We start from the raw sequence: 19,333 nt of genomic DNA, 5'->3' as shown, positions 1-19,333 counted from the left end.
TCACGAAACGATCGTTCAACAGACTCCGAGTACAGTACAACAACGCGTTTCGTGCAATGTTACGGCTACCGTGGCGGTGTAGTGCGTCTGGTATGTTCGCCGAGAACAGAGTAGATGACTTTTATGCTATAATGCGTAAAAGGCACTGGTCGTTTGTCGGGAGAGTGAGTGAATCGACGAACAGTATTGTTAATGTGGTGTACACAACCTGCTACTGTCTACTCATACAGTAGCAGGTTGTATGCAGATGTCAGCCGCACCTAATAATTAGTAGCTACCTACTTGTTTAGTTTTAGATTTAGTATACCTAGCTTTAATTTTATTGTATTATTGTAAAATGTAATGGGTTTATACCTAAATAAATAACATTTTATTATTATTATTATTATTATTAAACCCCCCCTCCCGCCTTTGTAACGCATCGTAACGTTTTACAAGAACCCCCCCACCCCCAAATTCGTTACGTAATACTTGAACGCTCCCTAGGACTCAAGATGTGAACATATCAATGCTGGTCGGCCGCCCACTATCCCCCCTTTTTTTCGACACGTCCCCCCCTCCATAAACTAAAACCGGTCAATTCGTATTCTACAGACCACGAGGAACACATCCATACCAGTTTTAGGTATTTAGAAGAGATGTCGACGAAAATCGTGAAGGAGACGACTTTTGTTTAATTTACCTATAGACTATTATTATGCCACCTTTTCTCCAGAATAAAGGTGAATTTACAAGGGAAGTGACCGATGCAACTTATAAAATAGCTCGAGTCAGAATTCATGTCGAAAGAATAATGCAGCACTTAATAATTTATCAGATACTACATAAAATTCCTGTAAATGTATTTTATCATAAACTGAAATAAATGTCATATACTCAGAAAAAAACAGAGACCACCGACCGAGATCGAGAGGTAACAGGCACCTGCCGCGATAGCAGAGGACGCTGGTTCGATTCCAGCCTGGGGCACTAGAGGCTAGGGTCACTTTTTCTGAGTATATGACATTTATTTCAGTTTATAATTTATATAGTAGTGTGACTACTCAAAATAATAACAAATTAAAATATTTTCTAAAAATAATTTAATTTGTTCTAGTATGTTATTTTCACGGATTTAGAGTTAATAAACTGGATCGAGTACATTGACCAAAAAGTGTGTCCACATGAGAAGTCAAACTAGAGCCCTGCATCTCGTTCTAATTAGGGTGACCATAAGACATCTGTATGTGGTATATTAGGATAACATGAAATATATCAGTAGGGTAAATAAAGTGAAATTTTAAGTAGTCGGGTTTTTTCTTTCATTTGTAGTCGGCCTCTTTAGCACTCACTCATGGTATGTTCATAAAGGTAGGCTTCCCTTTTGTCCACTTCAGCTTTTTTTAAGTGTAAGCGTCATTGAAGATCTGTTTAGCAAATATGACGTTTTTTTTAAAGTTGGTGCCTTTTTTCTATTGACGGAAATGTGTCCTACCTATAAAGAATCGATTGCATATATATAAACAGTTTGGCACATCTTTTCCGTAACAAAATATTATGTATAAATGAGAGTCTGTAATGTTTAAGGAGTTAAGCACTTTGGTTTTTAATTTTGGCAATTGAAGGGATGTTTACAAAAACAACATAACTGACTACACTGGTTGACACCTGAAACGATTAACATGTTCTTAAAAAAAATGACAACCGCTCTAATCAGTTATGTTGTTTTTGTAAACATCCCTTCAATTAGGTATTCTATAACAAATCTTAAATTAAACATGCCGAAATAAAGACATACCTATTAAGTTAAACTTACTTTTACGTTACCTACGTTAATAATAAGAATTCTGTGAGACCGATTCACAACGTGCCGACATCATAGTCACCCTAATGAGTTTGACAATGTTGTCTTGTATTTTTATAGTAAAATGTAATAATTGTGGCTTTCTTGTGAAACAATATTCCACAATTAGCAATTATTTCACTCCAACAACCTTTAACATAACATTTCTTCACAATTTTTAAGAAATTTCGCATTCACGTGTTTTGAAGAAATGTCATCAAGTTGGGGATACCAATTAATATTTAAAGTTACTACAAATCCTACCATACTAAAATTTAGGTTTTTTTTTGCTGTGTATGCGCTTGGTTTAATCAGTTAATAATATTGGCATCATAATTATTTACAAATTACTTAAAATATATCAGAACTGTAATCTGAATATAACACTAAAATTGTATAAGAAGGTAATTAAATTCAGTAGTTTAATGATATAATTTCTACCACAATGGTATCTTTTTAACATTGGCAACATGTGCGAGTGAGACACAGGGCTCGGGTTTTTCTATCTCAAGTGGACCGTTTTCTCTAGTCTGGTACGAACAACTTTCTGTCTCAGTGATAAGGTTAAAATTAGTATGGCAAAAAAAGTGACAACTCGCTCCAGTTTAAAAAATATAACTTCATGGTTATTTTATCATATTGATGATATATTACATGTTTAACCCTTTAACCGCCAGAGTCTGATATATAAGACATTACATATCCAGCTCATCTCGCCACAGTCTGATGAATAAGATAAAGATCTGATTTGGTTTTTACAGCACATTTATAACTCCCGTAACTATGCCAACCTTACTCTGCGTGGTACAATTACTGTCGGTGGTGACACGAGCACGCTCGATCAAAAATTGCTGACGGTTAAAAGGTTAATTGTTGGGTACTAGTAAACCTGCAACCACCTATATTTTCAAACAAATAAAACAACAGTTATTTTTACAATATTTACATTATTTAAAAAGCTATTAAAACATTGCATTTTTATTTAAATTTGTTTTTATTTCACACATAAAACCTGTAAATATTATGTGACTTTTCATGCCTGAAGGACCCTTATGCACATGGAGCATAAGGAACCACAGGCATTGACCACCACATATTTATAACATGGGCCCGTGGACCTATGAAAATGTGTCAGTCAGGTTAGGGTTTAATATGTCCAAGCACTGGACTGATCAACATTTTTATAAGTCTAATGTACAGTCAAGTCAAGTACAATGGATTAAGGTTAAGAAATGCATACATATTTATGAACTCTACTGTACATACCATTAGTCATATTCCTTTATTTCAGTCACATGCATAAACTTACAGCTAAGGATGCCAAAACGCTTATGTGGTAGGGACAATACATACATCAGAATCAAACATAGTCTAAAGCTAAAGATTATTAAAACAAAACAAAAACAATCAAATAAGGTCAGGTTAATATTTAGGTATGCTAGGATTCTAAGATATAAAAATGTTGAGTTCCTTACTTACAGGCCTTCCAGCTAGGTATGCGTATTGCAAATTTTCACAAAGCGTGATACTGCAATATTCAGCTTTACTATACATATAAAAAAAACAGTAATAAACATTTTGAGTTAACAACATTTAAACATATTATTTTACTTAATACTACTACTACATACTACTATTTGAAAAGTTAATTACCTAACATTGTATTGATTATATTTTTTCTGTAAAACTACGCTTTGGCTGGTTTTTCTCACTCAAAGTTTGGTTTGTTCTTGTAGAATACAAGAGCCGTAGATAATGAGCGAAGTAAAATTATTCACTTATTAAAATTGCTGCTTTAATAAAGTCTTTGTCTCTGTCTACTCTTACTATACAACTACCTTTTGGTGAATATATAAAGAGATCATACATAGTCATACCAGTGACATACATTTGCACTTGGATTTGGGTATAAGTTAATATGGTTTGCTTCTTTTTAATTCTGGTTGATCATTCACAAACTGCGAATATTGCACATTATGACATTACATTTTTGTTTATCAAAATCTGCAATAGGTGGTTTTTACAACATACAGGACATTTAACTTCTACTAACACTGACACATTCATCGCATATAACAACACCATCTACACTAGTGCACAACCAAGGCTGATCTTTGCTAACAATCACTCCGACACAAGAAATTCTTAGTCTCCTCGCCGAGTACCACTCTTCAGACATTGATTGTTCTATTGTGTCACTACAGAATTTAAAAATGTCTTTATCTGCCAACGCAACATTTGCTTCATAAAAGTTTTTCTAATGTTTTTTCTATGACTAAAAAAAATTTTTCTATGACTTTTTAGTCTAGCTTCACTTTTGTACACATCAAACTCTTTTCTAAAAATACTAAAGTTTTCAAGACATGTAACACATTCTTCTTTTTGAATATTAATATCAGTCTGTTCTACTAAATTTTCCGACAACCTTGCTAACGGAAATTTCAATATCTTCTGTACAATTTATTTCAGCAACTTCCAGTACACGTTTCAAGGCACAATCTTCCTTTAAATCTGTGACATCGAACTGAAAAGGTTCACACTTGTGTTTCTTTGATGTAGGATACATTTCGTGGAAGTATCTCCCTTTGGAATACTTTTCGTTCGTAAATTGTCGAACACTTGGCTTGCCCCATTTTTGTTCCTGGCTGGTTTAGGTGGAACTCTCTTCATGATTGATGTAGTAAATTAGTGCTGCAATGCTGCTTGAATTTGCCACTTTTGTTATAAACAATCGCATGTTACTCTAGTAACATGACGATTGATATTACGAATTAAGGCTGTCTTATACGCTGTCGCCGTCACAGAGGCTTGACGAACCACTCGGGCTTTGATTATGTAGCTCCTGTCGCCTTGCCAGATGTCTTGCACCTCCAGTACGTGCCGGTAACGACCAAATTTCATGGGTTATGGCACGAAAAACCCTGTTCCCGTCAGAAGCACGTTCATTTTAACTGAAAACCACAATGCTAATGTATACAGCCGTCGTCCAAATATGTCGAATAATTATACTGTAATCATTAGATTTCATTGAAATTATTACGATGTTTACTTACTTCACGTTTGAAAGTTTTCTGACAGAATATCTCAAAGTTGCGCTCGCTAGGACAGAGAGTCATACTATCTTTGTCTTACACTAGTACTATCACCCAAAAGAAAAGGATGAGTATAGTTTTTTTTGTTCCTATTTACTGATCTATACCTATATTCGATTTTTCAAAGATATCTTTGATACGTCAAATACGTAAAGGCGTATCCAGATTAGTCAATTTTTCACCAATCTGGAAGGGAAGGGAATCGAATCAGGAGGTGCGGACGCAAACGGCAATTTGGCTCACTGATTCGATTGCCCGATCAAATCAGGAGGTGCGGACACAAAAATGCCAATTTTCGAAGCTAGTATCTATGGAATGCTAGGATCTGTACGTACTTTTTACAATCTGATCAAATTCTCGTGTCGAATCAGGCCGTGCGGACGCAAATACCAATTTCATTCCCCGATCACATCAGCAGGTGCGGACACAAAAATGACAAATTTCATAGTAGAATGCAAATTGGTGATTTAATTTCTGTACGTGTGGACGCTAGGCAAGATAAATAAATAAATAAATAAAATATCATTTATTTCAGGCTTTTCACCCATACAACACAGAGACAAATCACACAATACATAACACAAGTAATTAAACGACACAATAACAAACCATACATATACTAACAGAACAATACAAAATAATGAAAATAAAAATGAAAATGAAAATGTCAACAAATAAATTATATAATCTAACTTAACTAGGTAGGTACATCATTTGGTCCAGTTATGGGACACTGGTGCATGCAATGACAACCAGTGTCCCATAAATGGTCCGTCAAGCCTGTCGGCGACGACTGCCAGCAGGGCGCTGCCGCTGGCGCGCACACGCCGCGCTGCTGAGGTTGCTCTCTTGCGCATGGTGGCGTAAAAGCAATCCACACGCGCCTCCGCGAACATTCCCGAGGCACTGCAAAACCTCGGTAAATGCAGCAGCGCCCTTAACGCGTTATTATATTGAACACGGAGAGCGTTGTATGCCTTCTGTGTGTATTTAACCCACAGGCTGCTCGTGTAAAAAGTGGTACAGTATGCACGAAACAGTGTAGTTTTGACGTTAAAAGAACAACGAGCAAACCTGCGGGCTATCATATTGGCTCGGACTGACAACGCTCTCCGCTCCCGTTCAATATCTTCGTCATCCTTAAGGTCGTCCGTTAACACATGGCCTAGATATTTGAACCGGTGAACACGCTTCAAGGGGACCCCGCTGAGACGTACAGGAGGTACCTCGGACGGACATTTAGTCCCCGCTCTGAAAATCATTAGATAAGATTGGCCAAATATTTTCCTGAACAAATCGACTGATTTGATCAGTCCCGTCTGGATACCCACTAATTGGCCAATCTCATTTAGCATCCACACGTAGGTACACAAATTAAATCACCAATTTGCATTCCATAGATAATTACTGTGAAAATTGGCATTTTTGTGTCCGCACCTGCTTATTTGATCGGGGAATCAAATTGGTATTTGCGTCCGCTCGGCCTGATTCGATCGGAGAATTTTATCAGACTGGCGAAAAATTGACTAGTCTGGATACGCCTTTATGCATTACTTACCTTTTTAGGGTTCCGTACCCAAAGGGTAAAAACGGGACCCTATTACTAAGACTCCGCTGTCCGTCCGTCCGTCTGTCACCAGGCTGTATCTCACGAACCGTGATAGCTAGACAGTTGAAATTTTCACAGATGATGTATTTCTGTTGCCGCTATAACAACAAATACTAAAAACAGAATAAAATAAAGATTTAAGTGGGGCTCCCATACAACAAACGTGATTTTTGACCGAAGTTAAGCAACGTCGGGCGGGGTCAGTACTTGGATGGGTGACCGTTTTTTGCTTGTTTTGCTCTATTTTTAGGGTTCCGTAGCCAAATGGCAAAAAACGGAACCCTTATAGATTCGTCATGTCTGTCTGTCTGTCCGTCTGTCTGTCCGTCCGTATGTCACAGCCACTTTTCTCCGAAACTATACTGTTGAAACTTGGTAAGTAGATGTATTCTGTGAACCGCATTAAGATTTTCACACAAAAATAGAAAAATAACAATTAATTTTTGGGGTTCCCCATACTTCGAACTGAAACTCAAAAATTTTTTTTTCATCAAACCCATACGTATGGGGTATCTATGGATAGGTCTTCAAAAATGATATTGAGGTTCCTAATATCATTTTTTTCTAAACTGAATAGTTTGCGCGAGAGACACTTCCAAAGTGGTAAAATGTGTGTCCCCCCCCCCCCTAACTTCTAAAATAAGAGAATGATAAAACTAAAAAAAATATATGATGTACATTACCATGTAAACTTCCACCGAAAATTGGTTTGAACGAGATCTAGCAAGTAGTTTTTTTTTTAATACGTCATAAATCGCCTAAATACGGAACCCTTCATGGGCGAGTCCGACTCGCACTTGGCCGCGTTGATGGTGCGGAACCCTCCGTGCGCGAGTCCAACTCGCACTTGTTACATATGTTGAGTATAATATTTGAGGTTGTCATGGTACCCAGTGTAAATAAATATGTCAATAAAAAAATAGAACTTTATCAAATATATTACAAATAGGTAAAAATACTTTTCTCCAATATGCTCGGAAATGTTCACCTTATTGTAGCAAAAATAGTACGGGAAGATCTTCGTTATTGTCAAACTCTAATTTAAAAAAATCAAACTATCGCTGTCCTTTTCTAGCGGACGGGAAGTAAAAAAACACTACAGTAATAACTTATTACTGTAGTGTTTTTTACTTTTTAAAAATAAAAAACGTAAACAGCCAATTATTATAGCCGCGAGCCGCGTCTACACGACCCGATCAGCTATCATTTCAAGCTATAGGATAGAGTGAGATAGTAAGCCTTTCATGTCTCGTTCTTACAAGACCGTTGTGCTCGTGTCTGATCGTGCGAATACTGCTTAATAAAATCAAAGATTATTTTTATATATTTTTTAAGGATCTAAATCCGTGTTAATATTAAAGCTTTTATAGTTTGTCAAAGGACTATCTCATTTCAAACATAGACAGAGAGAATCATACTATCTTTGTCTTACTCTAGTACTAGCACCCAAAAGAATAGGATGGGTATAGTTTTCCTGGTTCTTACTAACTGACAAATTGGTTTGACCAACTATATTGCACAATTATATTGAATGAACGAATATTGAATGGTACTGAATGGCCGAATAAGTTTGTGCCTTTAACTTTTAAAAATTAATTAGAGGGGAATTGTTTTTGACATTCTTGATGTGAAGGTTCGATTTGAGTGATGCTTGATGCTTAAATAATTATTATTTGAGCTTATTTCCTCGCATGTTTGGAGAAAAGCACTATATATGCCTCGGCAGGAATAGCAATTCGTGGATTCGTCTTCTTTGTCGGACTCCGCTTCGCGTCGTCCGACAAAATCGAAACTCATCCACGAATTGCTCTTTCCCGGCCTCTGCAATAATGTACTATAAATGTAATGTATCGTGTTACCGCGCGTCGGTAACATTAATATTATGTGACAGAAAAATGTATTACGAGTTATTAAAATTAGTAAGACATCGCTAATGCTATTATATTTATATTTTATATGAATGAATATATTTATATTTTTTTAATATCAAACATCCAAAAAAAATGCGTCAAATGAAACGAATTCAGTACGGGGTATGGTCGAAGCGCCATCTCACGAAATATATTATCAACATTGAGGCAAGACGAGAGCATGACGATAGTTGTCATTCCAACCCGTCACATGGCATTGATACAGAATCACACTTATTGCAACATTTGACACTACTAGAGACATCTGCTATACTTTTGGGAACTAAATATAAAGTCACGCTACTCAAAATGGCGATTGCGGGTCCTATAGGTTAGTCCATGTTAATAGATAGAGTGATTCAAGAGGAAGGTTTATGTATAATTTGTTAACCCGTGCAAAGCCGGGGCGGGTCGCTATTAGTAGTTAATAAAATAAGTCAAGTAAATAACTACATAGTTAATAAAATAACTAGTTAGTCCTAGTCGTTTAGCTGATATTAGTTAGCGTTGTCTGCGAAGTGTAGCACCTGGTCGGCGCTGGGAGAGGGAGGGGGGGGGGGGAGGGGGGGTAAGAGGACACCTGAAACAATACACACGTGCCAGTATTTGCTGTTTGATAACTAATCTTTATTATCGTCTAATAATGTATTTATGTGGGTCTACAGTATGGGGTTCTTCAAAAAAGGAGTGTACAGGTTTTTAAAGGGTCGGCAACGCGCATGTAACACCTCTGGAGTTGCAGGCGTCCATAGGCTACGGTGACTGCTTACCATCAGGTGGCCCGTATGCTAGTTTGCCACCGATGTGGTATAAAAAAAATTATATGATACATTATCCCTGTTTATTTTGTTTAGGTATATACTAATAAAAAAAACCGGCCAAGTGCGAGTCGGACTCGCCCATGAAGGGTTCCGTATTTAGGGGATTTATGACGTATTAAAAAAAACTACTTACTAGATCTCGTTCAAACCAATTTTCGGTGGAAGTTTGCATGGTAATGTACATCATATATTTTTAGGGTTCCGTAGCCAAATGGCAAAAAACGGAACCCTTATAGATTCGTCATGTCTGTCTGTCTGTCCGTCTGTCCGTCCGTATGTCACAGTCACTTTTCTCCGAAACTATAAGAACTATACTGTTGAAACTTGGTAAGTAGATGTATTCTGTGAACCGCATTAAGATTTTCATACAAAAATAGAAAAAAAACAATAAATTTTTGGGGTTCCCCATACTTAGAACTGAAACTCAAATTTTTTTTTTCATCAAACCCATACGTGTGGGATATCTATGGATAAGTCTTCAAAAATGATATTGAGGTTTCTAATATCATTTTTTTCTAAACTGAATAGTTTGCGCGAGAGACACTTCCAAATTGGTAAAATGTGTGTGTCCCCCCCTGTAACTTCTAAAATAACAGAATGATAAAACTAAAAAAAAATATATGATGTACATTTCCACCATGTAAACTTCCACCGAAAATTGGTTTGAACGAGATCTAGTAAGTAGTTTTTTTTTAATACGTCATAAATCGCCTAAATACGGAACCCTTCATGGGTGAGTCCGACTCGCACTTGGCCGCTTTTTTTTAGTTTTATCATTATCTTAGTTTAGAAGTTACAGGGGGGGGGGGGGACACACATTTTACCACTTTGGAAGTGTCTCTCGCGCAAACTATTCAGTTTAGAAAAAAATGATATTAGAAACCTCAATATCATTTTTGAAGACCTATCCATAGATACCCCACACGTATGGGTTTGTAGAAAAAAAAATTTTTGAGTTTCAGTTCTAAGTACGGGGAACCCCGAACCCCAAAAATTTATTGTTTTTTTTTCTATTTTTGTATGAAAATCTTAATGCGGTTCACAGAATACATCTACATACCAAGTTTCAACAGTATAGTTCTTATAGTTTCGGAAAAAAGTGGCTGTGACATACACGGACAGACAGACAGACGTGACGAATCCATAAGGGTTCCGTTTTTTGCCATTTGACTACGGAACCCTAAAAAAGTCGCTTTAACCATGCAATATATTTTTAACCGCCTTCAAAAAAAAGGAGGTTCTCAGTTTGACCCGTATGTATGTATGTATGTATATTTGTTTGCGATTATCTCGCGTTTGGCTGAACCGATTTTGATGCGGTTTTCAGAAAAGTGTTTGTTATATTCTGGAGAAGGTTTAAGTATACACAGATCTGAGCTGATGCTGAACCCTGGCTGTACCTAGTGGAACTCAGGTTTGGTGCAACATAGGCACACGCTGTTTTGGTCATCCATCACATCTTGATGAGCACTTGGGAGAGCAGTACCCAAGATAAAGCTGATGCTGAACCCTGGATGTACCTAGTGGAACTCAGGATGTACCTAGTGGAACTCAGGTTTGGTGCAACATAGGTACACGCTATTTTGGTCATCCGTCATATCTTGATGAGCACTTGGGAGAGCACTACCCAAGATAGAGTTGATGCTGAACCCTGGCTGTACTTAGTGGAACTCAGGTTTGGTGCAACATAGGCCCACGCTATTTTGGAAATCCGTCACATCTTGATGACCACTTGGGAGAGCAGTACCCAAGATACAGCTAATGCTGAACCCTGGCTGTACCTAGTGGAACTCAGGTTTGGTGCAACATAGGCCCACGCTATTTTGGCCATCCGTCACATCTTGATGAGCACTTGGGAGAGCAGTACCCAAGATAGAGCGGATGCTGAACCCTGGCTGTACCTAGTGGAACTCAGGTTTGGTGCAACATAGGCCCACGCTATTTTGACCATCCGTCACATCTTGATGAGCACTTGGGAGAGTAGTACCTAAGATAGAGCTGATGCTGAACCCTGGCTGTACCTAGTGGAACTCAGGTTTGGTGCGACATAGGCACGCTTTGTTTTCGTTAACCGACTTGTCGTTGTGTGCCTATGTTGCAACTTGCAGAGTTCCACTAGGTGAGTCGATCAACTTTTTTCTAACCGCCTTTAAAAAAAGGAGGTTCTCAGTTTGACCCGTATGTTTGTTCGTGATTATCTCGCGTATGGCTGAACCGATTTTGATGCGGTTTTCAGGAAAGTGTTTGTTACATTCTGGAGAAGGTTTTAGTGGATGGATGGTTTGAAAAACTAATTGGACCCGGTAGGTGGCGACTGGCGATGCTATCGGTATACCTACCATCAAATTTAAGTTGCTGAAACTGATTTAGATAAAATAGTGGTGGGAGTCGGAGTCTTGTAGTGTAGTCAGCTCATACACAGCTGCTATCAGCTGGCACACTGCTACTTGATACAGCTGATACCTATCTCCCACATATGTACTTTACTACTTTACAGAACATTAAGTTAACGATGCCATAAACCTTGACTTACTGTAATTTGATATACAATGGTTAACGACCATTGCTATAACTTCCACACGATTAAGCCTGTTAAAACCTTAGTATATAAGGCCAGCGCTTTCTACCAATATATTCAGTATTTACTCGACTCTTGTGTTATCATTATAACCCCTGAACGCCGAACACTTCATCTGACTCGGACTGGGAATGGGACTGGGACTGGGACTGGAAGTGGGTGTGGCAGTGGGAGTGGCAGTGGGAGCAATATAAATACAAATCGTTTAGCACTGAAACGTCATATTATGTTTTGTCGCGATTATCATCGAGTTAGGCCATCACCAACATTAGTAGTTACTAGCCCAAAACTAAATGGAGAGCCTAACGAACTAGTATTTTACCCCAAAACCTAAAATAAATGAAGTACCTATCACTAAAAAGTAAAAAATAAAATAAATAAAAAAGAATAAAAAAATTAAAAATAAACAAAAAGAAACCCAAAACAAAATAACTTAATATAATTCCTTTTTGAAATAAAGGGAACCGTCTCAAAAAACCAACCCATTGAAAAGCACAAAATAATTTTTATATCGCACCCCTATACGTGTCCAGTCCCTATCCCGTTGTAAAGCAAATTTCTACCAAAAGGTAATTAATACCTAATAATAAGAAAATTAATAATTATCCGGGTAATTACTTAGTTTTTGAAGGCGGTGCCAAACCAACAAAAAAATTCTTTGCTGCCAATCATAAAAAAAATTACGAGTAAGTAGTACAAGACATGTCTTGTTTATGCAAGTAAGTACAGCGTTCTTCGTTGGCTAAAATATCGGTTCTCTAAAATTTGGTTTGGCACCGACTTCAAAAACTAAGTAATTACCCGGATAATTATTAATTTTCTTATTATTAGGTATTAATTACCTTTTGGTAGAAATTTGCTTTACGACGGGATAGGGACTGGACACGTATAGGGGTGCGATATAAAAATTATTTTGTGCTTTTCAATGGGATGGTTTTTTTGAAGGCGGTTCCCTTTATTTCAAAAAGAAATTATATTAATTCACATTCAATGAATCCTTATAAAATATTAACCAGTTGTTAGGCTTATGTATTGAAAAAGCGCTGGTGGCCTAGCGGTAAGAGCGTGCGACTTTCAATCCAGAGGTCGCGGGTTCAAACCCCGGCTCGTACCAATGAGTTTTTCGGAACTTATGTACGAAATATTTGATATTTACCAGTTGCTTTTCGGTGACGGAAAAGATCGTGAGGAAACCGGACTAATCCCTATAAGGCCTAGTTTCCCCTCTGGGTTGGAAGGTCAGATGGCAGTCGCTTTCGTAAAAACTAGTGCCTACGTCAATTCATGGGATTAGTTGTCAAGCGGACCCTAGGCTCCCATGAGCAGGGCCGGATTAACCCTAAGGCAGAGTAGGCAACTGCCTATGGGCCCCGCCTCGGCTAGGGGGCCTCGCCTGGTATAGGGGGCCCCGGCAGCCGCCAAAAAAAAAATGTGTTTCATATGGCCAAAATTCATAAATATTTTTTATGGTACCTAATTCTCCTTTTCCTCTACCAAATCTCTTCTTCAGCTTAGCCTTTGGCCTCGCTGCGCCAAGCTCGGCCTGCGGTCTCGCTTTTTAATACAATGGACAATAATGGACATTGGTTGGCGTCTGTTATCTAGCTGAGCTTATCCTGAAGCACGGCTTTGACCTCGCATGAAAGCTCGCCTCACTGGGTACTTTTAGGCTTTTTTAACACGTTTTCACAATTTTTTCAGAAAAAATTTCGCGCTCGCTGCGCTCGCGATTTTTATTGCTTTTCCGATTTACCCTATACTTACTCGTACATGCTAGTTTGACTGGTTAATGAATAATCATTTAAACACATATAAAATATTTATTATTAGGTTAATTTTAATCATGTGGCTCGTATGGTCGGACAATCGCTGTTCAGCCTCGCAAAATATTTAACTACTTATTGAGAAAAAAAAGCGGCCAAGTGCGAGTCGGACTCGCCCATGAAGGGTTCCGTATTTAGGGGATTTAAGACGTATTAAAAAAAAACTACTTACTAGATCTCGTTCAAACCAATTTTCGGTGGAAGTTTGCATGGTAATGTACATCATATATTTTTTTTAGTTTTATCATTCTCTTATTTTAGAAGTTACAGGGGGGGGGGGGACACATTTTACCACTTTGGAAGTGTCTCTCGCCCAAACTATTCAGTTTAGAAAAAAATAATATTAGAAACCTCAATATCATTTTTGAAGACCTATCCATAGATACCCCACACGTATGGGTTTGATGAAAAATTTTTTTTTGAGTTTCAGTTCTAAGTATGGGGAACCCCAAAAATTTATTGTTTTTTTTTTCTATTTTTGTGTAAAAATCTTAATGCGGTTCACAGAATACATCTACTTACCAAGTTTCAACAGTATAGTTCTTATAGTTTCGGAATAAAGTGGCTGTGACATACGGACGGACAGACAGACGGACAGACAGACAGACATGACGAATCCATAAGGGTTCCGTTTTTTGCCATTTGGCTACGGAACCCTAAAAAGAGCTCTCCCCACACTGGACGCAAGGAGGAATCGGCAAAAACTAATATAAAAAACCTTTATGTCCACGCAAGAGCAAAAAAGACATCGTTCGGCATGTTCGAATCGGCTCAATCGACACCTGAAGGTTCTCATTACGCAACCGCAAACTTACTTCCCTGTACTGAACAACTGAACTTAATTTATGTATGCAGAATTAACTGTAAGGGGGCCCCGAGCATTGCACTGCCTAGGGGCCCCGACATGCTTAATCCGGCCCTGCCCATGAGCCGTGGCAAAATGCCGGGACAACGCGAGGAAGAAGAGAAGAGAGAGGCTTATGTATTGATATGTTACGAGTACTAAATACTCTCATAATTTGCAAACAGCTGGTGTGGTGACGTCACAGTTCGCACTTTATCATTCCTTATCACACCATCGATCACCATTATCCACGTTATTGGGTTAACTACTGCGCGTATTACCTCTTATCCTTAACGAGCGAGATATTCAATAATGGACTGAGTTAATATTAAATCCTGGCAAAGTGAGTAATCATAAGTAAGTAGGTACGCATACAAGAGAAGACCACAGGGAAATTTCATCTAACTCTAATCTGGAGTTCTGGACCCCAACTTGAGAAGTCCTTTTACCTTTCAGAATCGGAAGGGGTGTTAAAGATGAAGCTACCTATTACCTATAGGTAGCTAGGCACTTTTTAGGGTTCCGTAGCCAAATGGCAAAAAACGGAACCCTTATGGATTCGTCATGTCTGTCTGTCTGTCCGTCTGTCCGTCTGTCTGTCCGTCCGTATGTCACAGCCACTTTTTTCCGAAACTATAAGAACTATACTGTTGAAACTTGGCAAGTAGATGTATTCTGTGAACCGCATTAAGATTCTCATACAAAAATAGAAAAAAAAACAATAAATTTTGGGGGTACCCCATACTTACAACTGAAACTCAAAAAAAAATTTTTCATCAAACCCAAACGTGTGGGGTATCTATGGATAGGTCTTCAAAAATGATATTGAGGTTTTTAATATAATTTTTTTCTAAACTGAATAGTTTGCGCGAGAGACGCTTCCAAAGTGGTAAAATGTGTGTCCCCCCCCCCCCTGTAACTTCTAAAATAAGAGAATGATAAAACTAATAAAAATATATGATGTACATTACCATGCAAACTTCCACCAAAAATTGGTTTGAACGAAATCTAGTAAGTAGTTTTTTTTAATACGCCAAAATCCCCTAAATACGGAACCCTTCATGGGCGAGTCCGACTCGCACTTGGCCGCTTTTCAACTACAAGTTAGTAACACTGATTTAAACTTTCACGATTTTTACACATTATTATATTGTACAACGCGACTTAATACGTGTGGGGTATCTATGGATAGGTCTTCAGAAATGATATTGAGGTTTCTAATATCATTTTTTTCTAAACTGAATAGTTTGCGCGAGAGACACTTCCAAATTGGTAAAATGTGTGTCCCCCCCCTGTAACTTCTAAAATAAAGAGAATGATAAAACAAAAAAAAATATACGATGTACATTACCATGCAAACTTCCACCGAAAATTGGTTTGAACGAGATCTAGTAAGTCGTTTTTTTTTTTAATAGGCACGTCATTAAATCCCCTAAATACGGAACCCTTCATGGGCAAGTCCGACTCGCACTTGGCCGCTTTTTTGTACTTTGTATGATATGAAGTAGAAGTGACCAAAAGCCTATCTCACCTTATGCAAGACTAGAACCTTGAACACAAAAATCTCGGCTTTATCAGCTGTAGATACAACTATTTATGTATTGATTATTTAGTCTTATCCTAAGCAGGTTTAGGTATCATAATAACCAATTTAGTTGAACACCCGCACAGGATAAGCCAATCAGCGTATAGGCGCATCAATTACTGACCCCCACCTCCCTTTGACTTTGCGAATCGTGCTGGATGTTATGATCCCACTAACGAGACAAATTGAATGCGCATAAAAAAGGGATTACTTTAACATGTTTTCTCACTGATTGGCCTGTGGATAAGCAATTAAAGGGATCGTTATTATATTCGATAAGGATAAAGGCTAATTGGGCAATCAAGTGTGGCAGCTCGATGCATTTCCCTGCTGGAGTTTCGTGCAGATGCAATGGCGCGTTTTTTGGTGGCCCTTATTTTGGTTGTGGTAGGGATGGCGACGGCGTCTATGGACTGTGAGTATGGAGTGCGTATCTTAGTTTTTTTATGTTTTTTTAGGCTCAAAAGCGTCGGATCGACACATTCCAAAATTAACTTTTCCACAAGAACTTTTCTGAAATATTTTCACACACACAAAAGGACATTTTGCCTCTGCTTTAGATTTGCGAAAGTTAAGACAGTAAACTTTTTGGAAATAATTGTTTACCCACAAAGTAAAAAAAAAAACCGGCCAAGTGCGAGTCGGGCTCGCGCACGGAGGGTTCCGCACCATCAACAAAAACTAGAGCAAAAAACAAGCAAAAAAAACAAGCAAAAAAACGGTCACCCATCCAAGTACTGACCCCGCCCGACGTTGCTTAACTTCGGTCAAAAATCACGTTTGTTGTATGGGAGCCCCACTTAAATCTTTATTTTATTCTGTTTTTAGTATTTGTTGTTATAGCGGCAACAGAAATACATCATCTGTGAAAATTTCAACTGTCTAGCTATCACGGTTCGTGAGATACAGCCTGGTGACAGACGGACGGACGGACGGACGGACAGCGGAGTCTTAGTAATAGGGTCCCGTTTTTACCCTTTGGGTACGGAACCCTAAAAAGGTCATTAAGAAACCACACATTCAATAGATAGATTTTTACCTTTGAAGAGGTTTTATATTATTTTCGTAGCTTCTCGAAGATGATTTCTTTAATTACTGGACTAGCTTGAGTTTGTTTTTCAACGTTTTCATGTTTTATCAATTTGCAGCGGAGGGCAACGACCGCCTGGGGCGCATCCGTAACGCCCCCATGCCCGGCACGCTCAGCAGCGTCGGCGACGTAGAAAGCTCACCCCCCATCTACCGCCCCGGCAGCCAGGCCTACGTGGTCTCCCAGTTCGTGAAGCCCAAGCCTCCCCACCAGTACTGGGAGGAGGAGACGTCCCTGACCATGGTCCCGGAGAACAAGAACTGCCTGCTGTGTGAGACTGTAGACACGGGCGCGTGCCGGTCCATGCCCTCGTGTGTGTACTGTGAGCCGACTGTCACTGCGCTGTGTGAGCGTTCCACGCCATGTCTCCGCTGCACAGGTGACGTTGCCATTTTTTCTACTAATACAGACGGTGTTGTACTATGCAAGTGGAATAAGTAGGTCATAATAGAATTACTTCATTTTAATAAGAAACTATTAACATTTTGATGCGACGATGATGATTGCGAACAAAAACTGCATGAAGGCTCAAGAACAAATATAAATATATATAGCGTTTTCGTGATAGGAAATAGGACCCATACTAAATACAGACAATATTTTTTTACCTCGTATGTCTTAGCAAAATATATGTAAGCAGAAGGGTGGCTAGAGCCACTCCCCCATCGTGTGCCTTTCATCGGCAACAAAACTCAGGGAAGATTTTACGACTATTAGGTACCTACTATGTACTTTATGTCTATGTAAGTTTGGCCAACGGCCAAGACAAGACTATTGGGTGAAGGTTATCTACGTTACCTTCATCTTCGTCATTGACGGTATAGGTCATTGCAGAATCGGTAATTTTTCGGTTGCAATGCTCTGATGCTGTGTCTGTTGTTACAGTGATCAAGAACCCGTTCTTCAAGTGCATCCCGGGCGAGAAGTACATGGACGAGTGCGACTCGTGCCGCTGCATCGACGGCCACTCGGGCTGGTGCACCAACCAGTTCTGCGAGTTCAGAGCGCTCCACATCTACGCCGCTCGTCTTTCTGACGGCGAGTACTATTAACAACAATATACTATATTTGTCTACATTTCACGGGATTTATTATACGTGCTTCCAACGAATTCTTGAATATTTCGAAGCCAAGTCGAATGGGAGGTGATGAAAGTCTGTATTTATAGTGGTTGAGAACACAGAAGGCGAGCGGTGAAGCTTGTCCAATCAATTGAAGAACTCAACTTCCTCTAAGATTTGCTCGCTTATACTCGTAGGTATTATAAGAGACACGATGAACAATAGCCGATAGAAGCAAATCATACACTTCAAATATCAGAACAACCATTAATGTCCTGATTGATCGCGATGATCCAGTCATGAGCGAATGACCAGAGAGAGATTTTCGCATTATCTATCTCGTTCAGGTCGTGAAGGTTTGCCGTGGCTTGTGCTGAATGTTCTCTTAAATTTTGGTCTTCGTCGGTAACCTTTTTGGATTGAGAAATACAATCCGGCATGAAATATGACAATTAGCAGGCTCATGGTCAGATCCGACCATGGAATTGGAAATTTGGAGACCGCTGATGTAGAGTTTTTACCGTCTGTCCCTCATCATTACACTGTTCAAAATAGACGTAAAATCATAACCCCTAGTAAAAATACACCGGGGTGGTAAAATAAAGCCCCTTTGTATTCCTTTATCACCAGTACGAGTAATTTGCACTATCTGCACGCCAGAAGCCAGACTTCATTATAAAAACATCACCGATAATCCTACCTACGATAATCTGCTACATCATAATAATCTACACTACTAAACTAAAAACCTACGTGCAACTAAAGTGAGTACAATTCTAGACTTTATCGTCTAGTATTAGGATTTAAATTAGCGAGACGAGTTGGTGCATTAAGTGCAATTTGTGTCGAGGGTGCGCATGGACACAAAGCACGCGCCCGAGCGAGAGGATTATTAATATTATATTTATTTGAACTAACAAAACCGTACAAGTTTATTGTGGCTTCCCTTAATTATAGTTTAGTCAGTTTTCCCTCGGATTCATTCGTGATTTTTTATATAACTAAGTAGGTATTATACTGAGTACTCAACATCAGACACCACGCTTAGACAATTTTTATCCACTTTTTTAATATTGGTAAAATTGTGTCGTAGGATTC

The 19,333-nt window shown here is 38.7% G+C and overlaps 1 protein-coding gene across 1 annotated transcript; it reads left to right on the top strand.

Moving 5' to 3' along the window:
• Nucleotides 1-16,341: 16,341 nt before the first annotated feature.
• Nucleotides 16,342-18,234, top strand: LOC134662238 (uncharacterized). Its single transcript, XM_063518498.1, has 3 exons — nt 16,342-16,499; nt 17,233-17,553; nt 18,060-18,234. The coding sequence occupies exons 1-3, from the start codon at nt 16,436-16,438 to the stop codon at nt 18,224-18,226; spliced, it is 552 nt and encodes a 183-aa protein (XP_063374568.1). The 5' UTR covers nt 16,342-16,435; the 3' UTR covers nt 18,227-18,234.
• The last annotated feature ends 1,099 nt before the right edge of the window (nt 18,235-19,333 follow it).

Source organism: Cydia amplana, chromosome 2, assembly GCF_948474715.1.
Source record: "Cydia amplana chromosome 2, ilCydAmpl1.1, whole genome shotgun sequence".
In the NCBI taxonomy this organism is placed as follows: Eukaryota; Metazoa; Arthropoda; class Insecta; order Lepidoptera; family Tortricidae; genus Cydia; species Cydia amplana.
This window is presented reverse-complemented; position numbering and strand designations above follow the sequence as displayed.

Excerpts from the sequence above, each read along its gene's own strand:
- LOC134662238 (XM_063518498.1), top strand. The coding sequence starts at position 16,436 with ATGGCGCGTTTTTTGGTGGCCCTTATTTTGGTTGTGGTAGGGATGGCG. Across the intron at positions 16,500-17,232 it reads GGCGACGGCGTCTATGGACT|CGGAGGGCAACGACCGCCTG; the intron begins GTGAGTATGGAG and ends ATCAATTTGCAG. Across the intron at positions 17,554-18,059 it reads GCCATGTCTCCGCTGCACAG|TGATCAAGAACCCGTTCTTC; the intron begins GTGACGTTGCCA and ends CTGTTGTTACAG.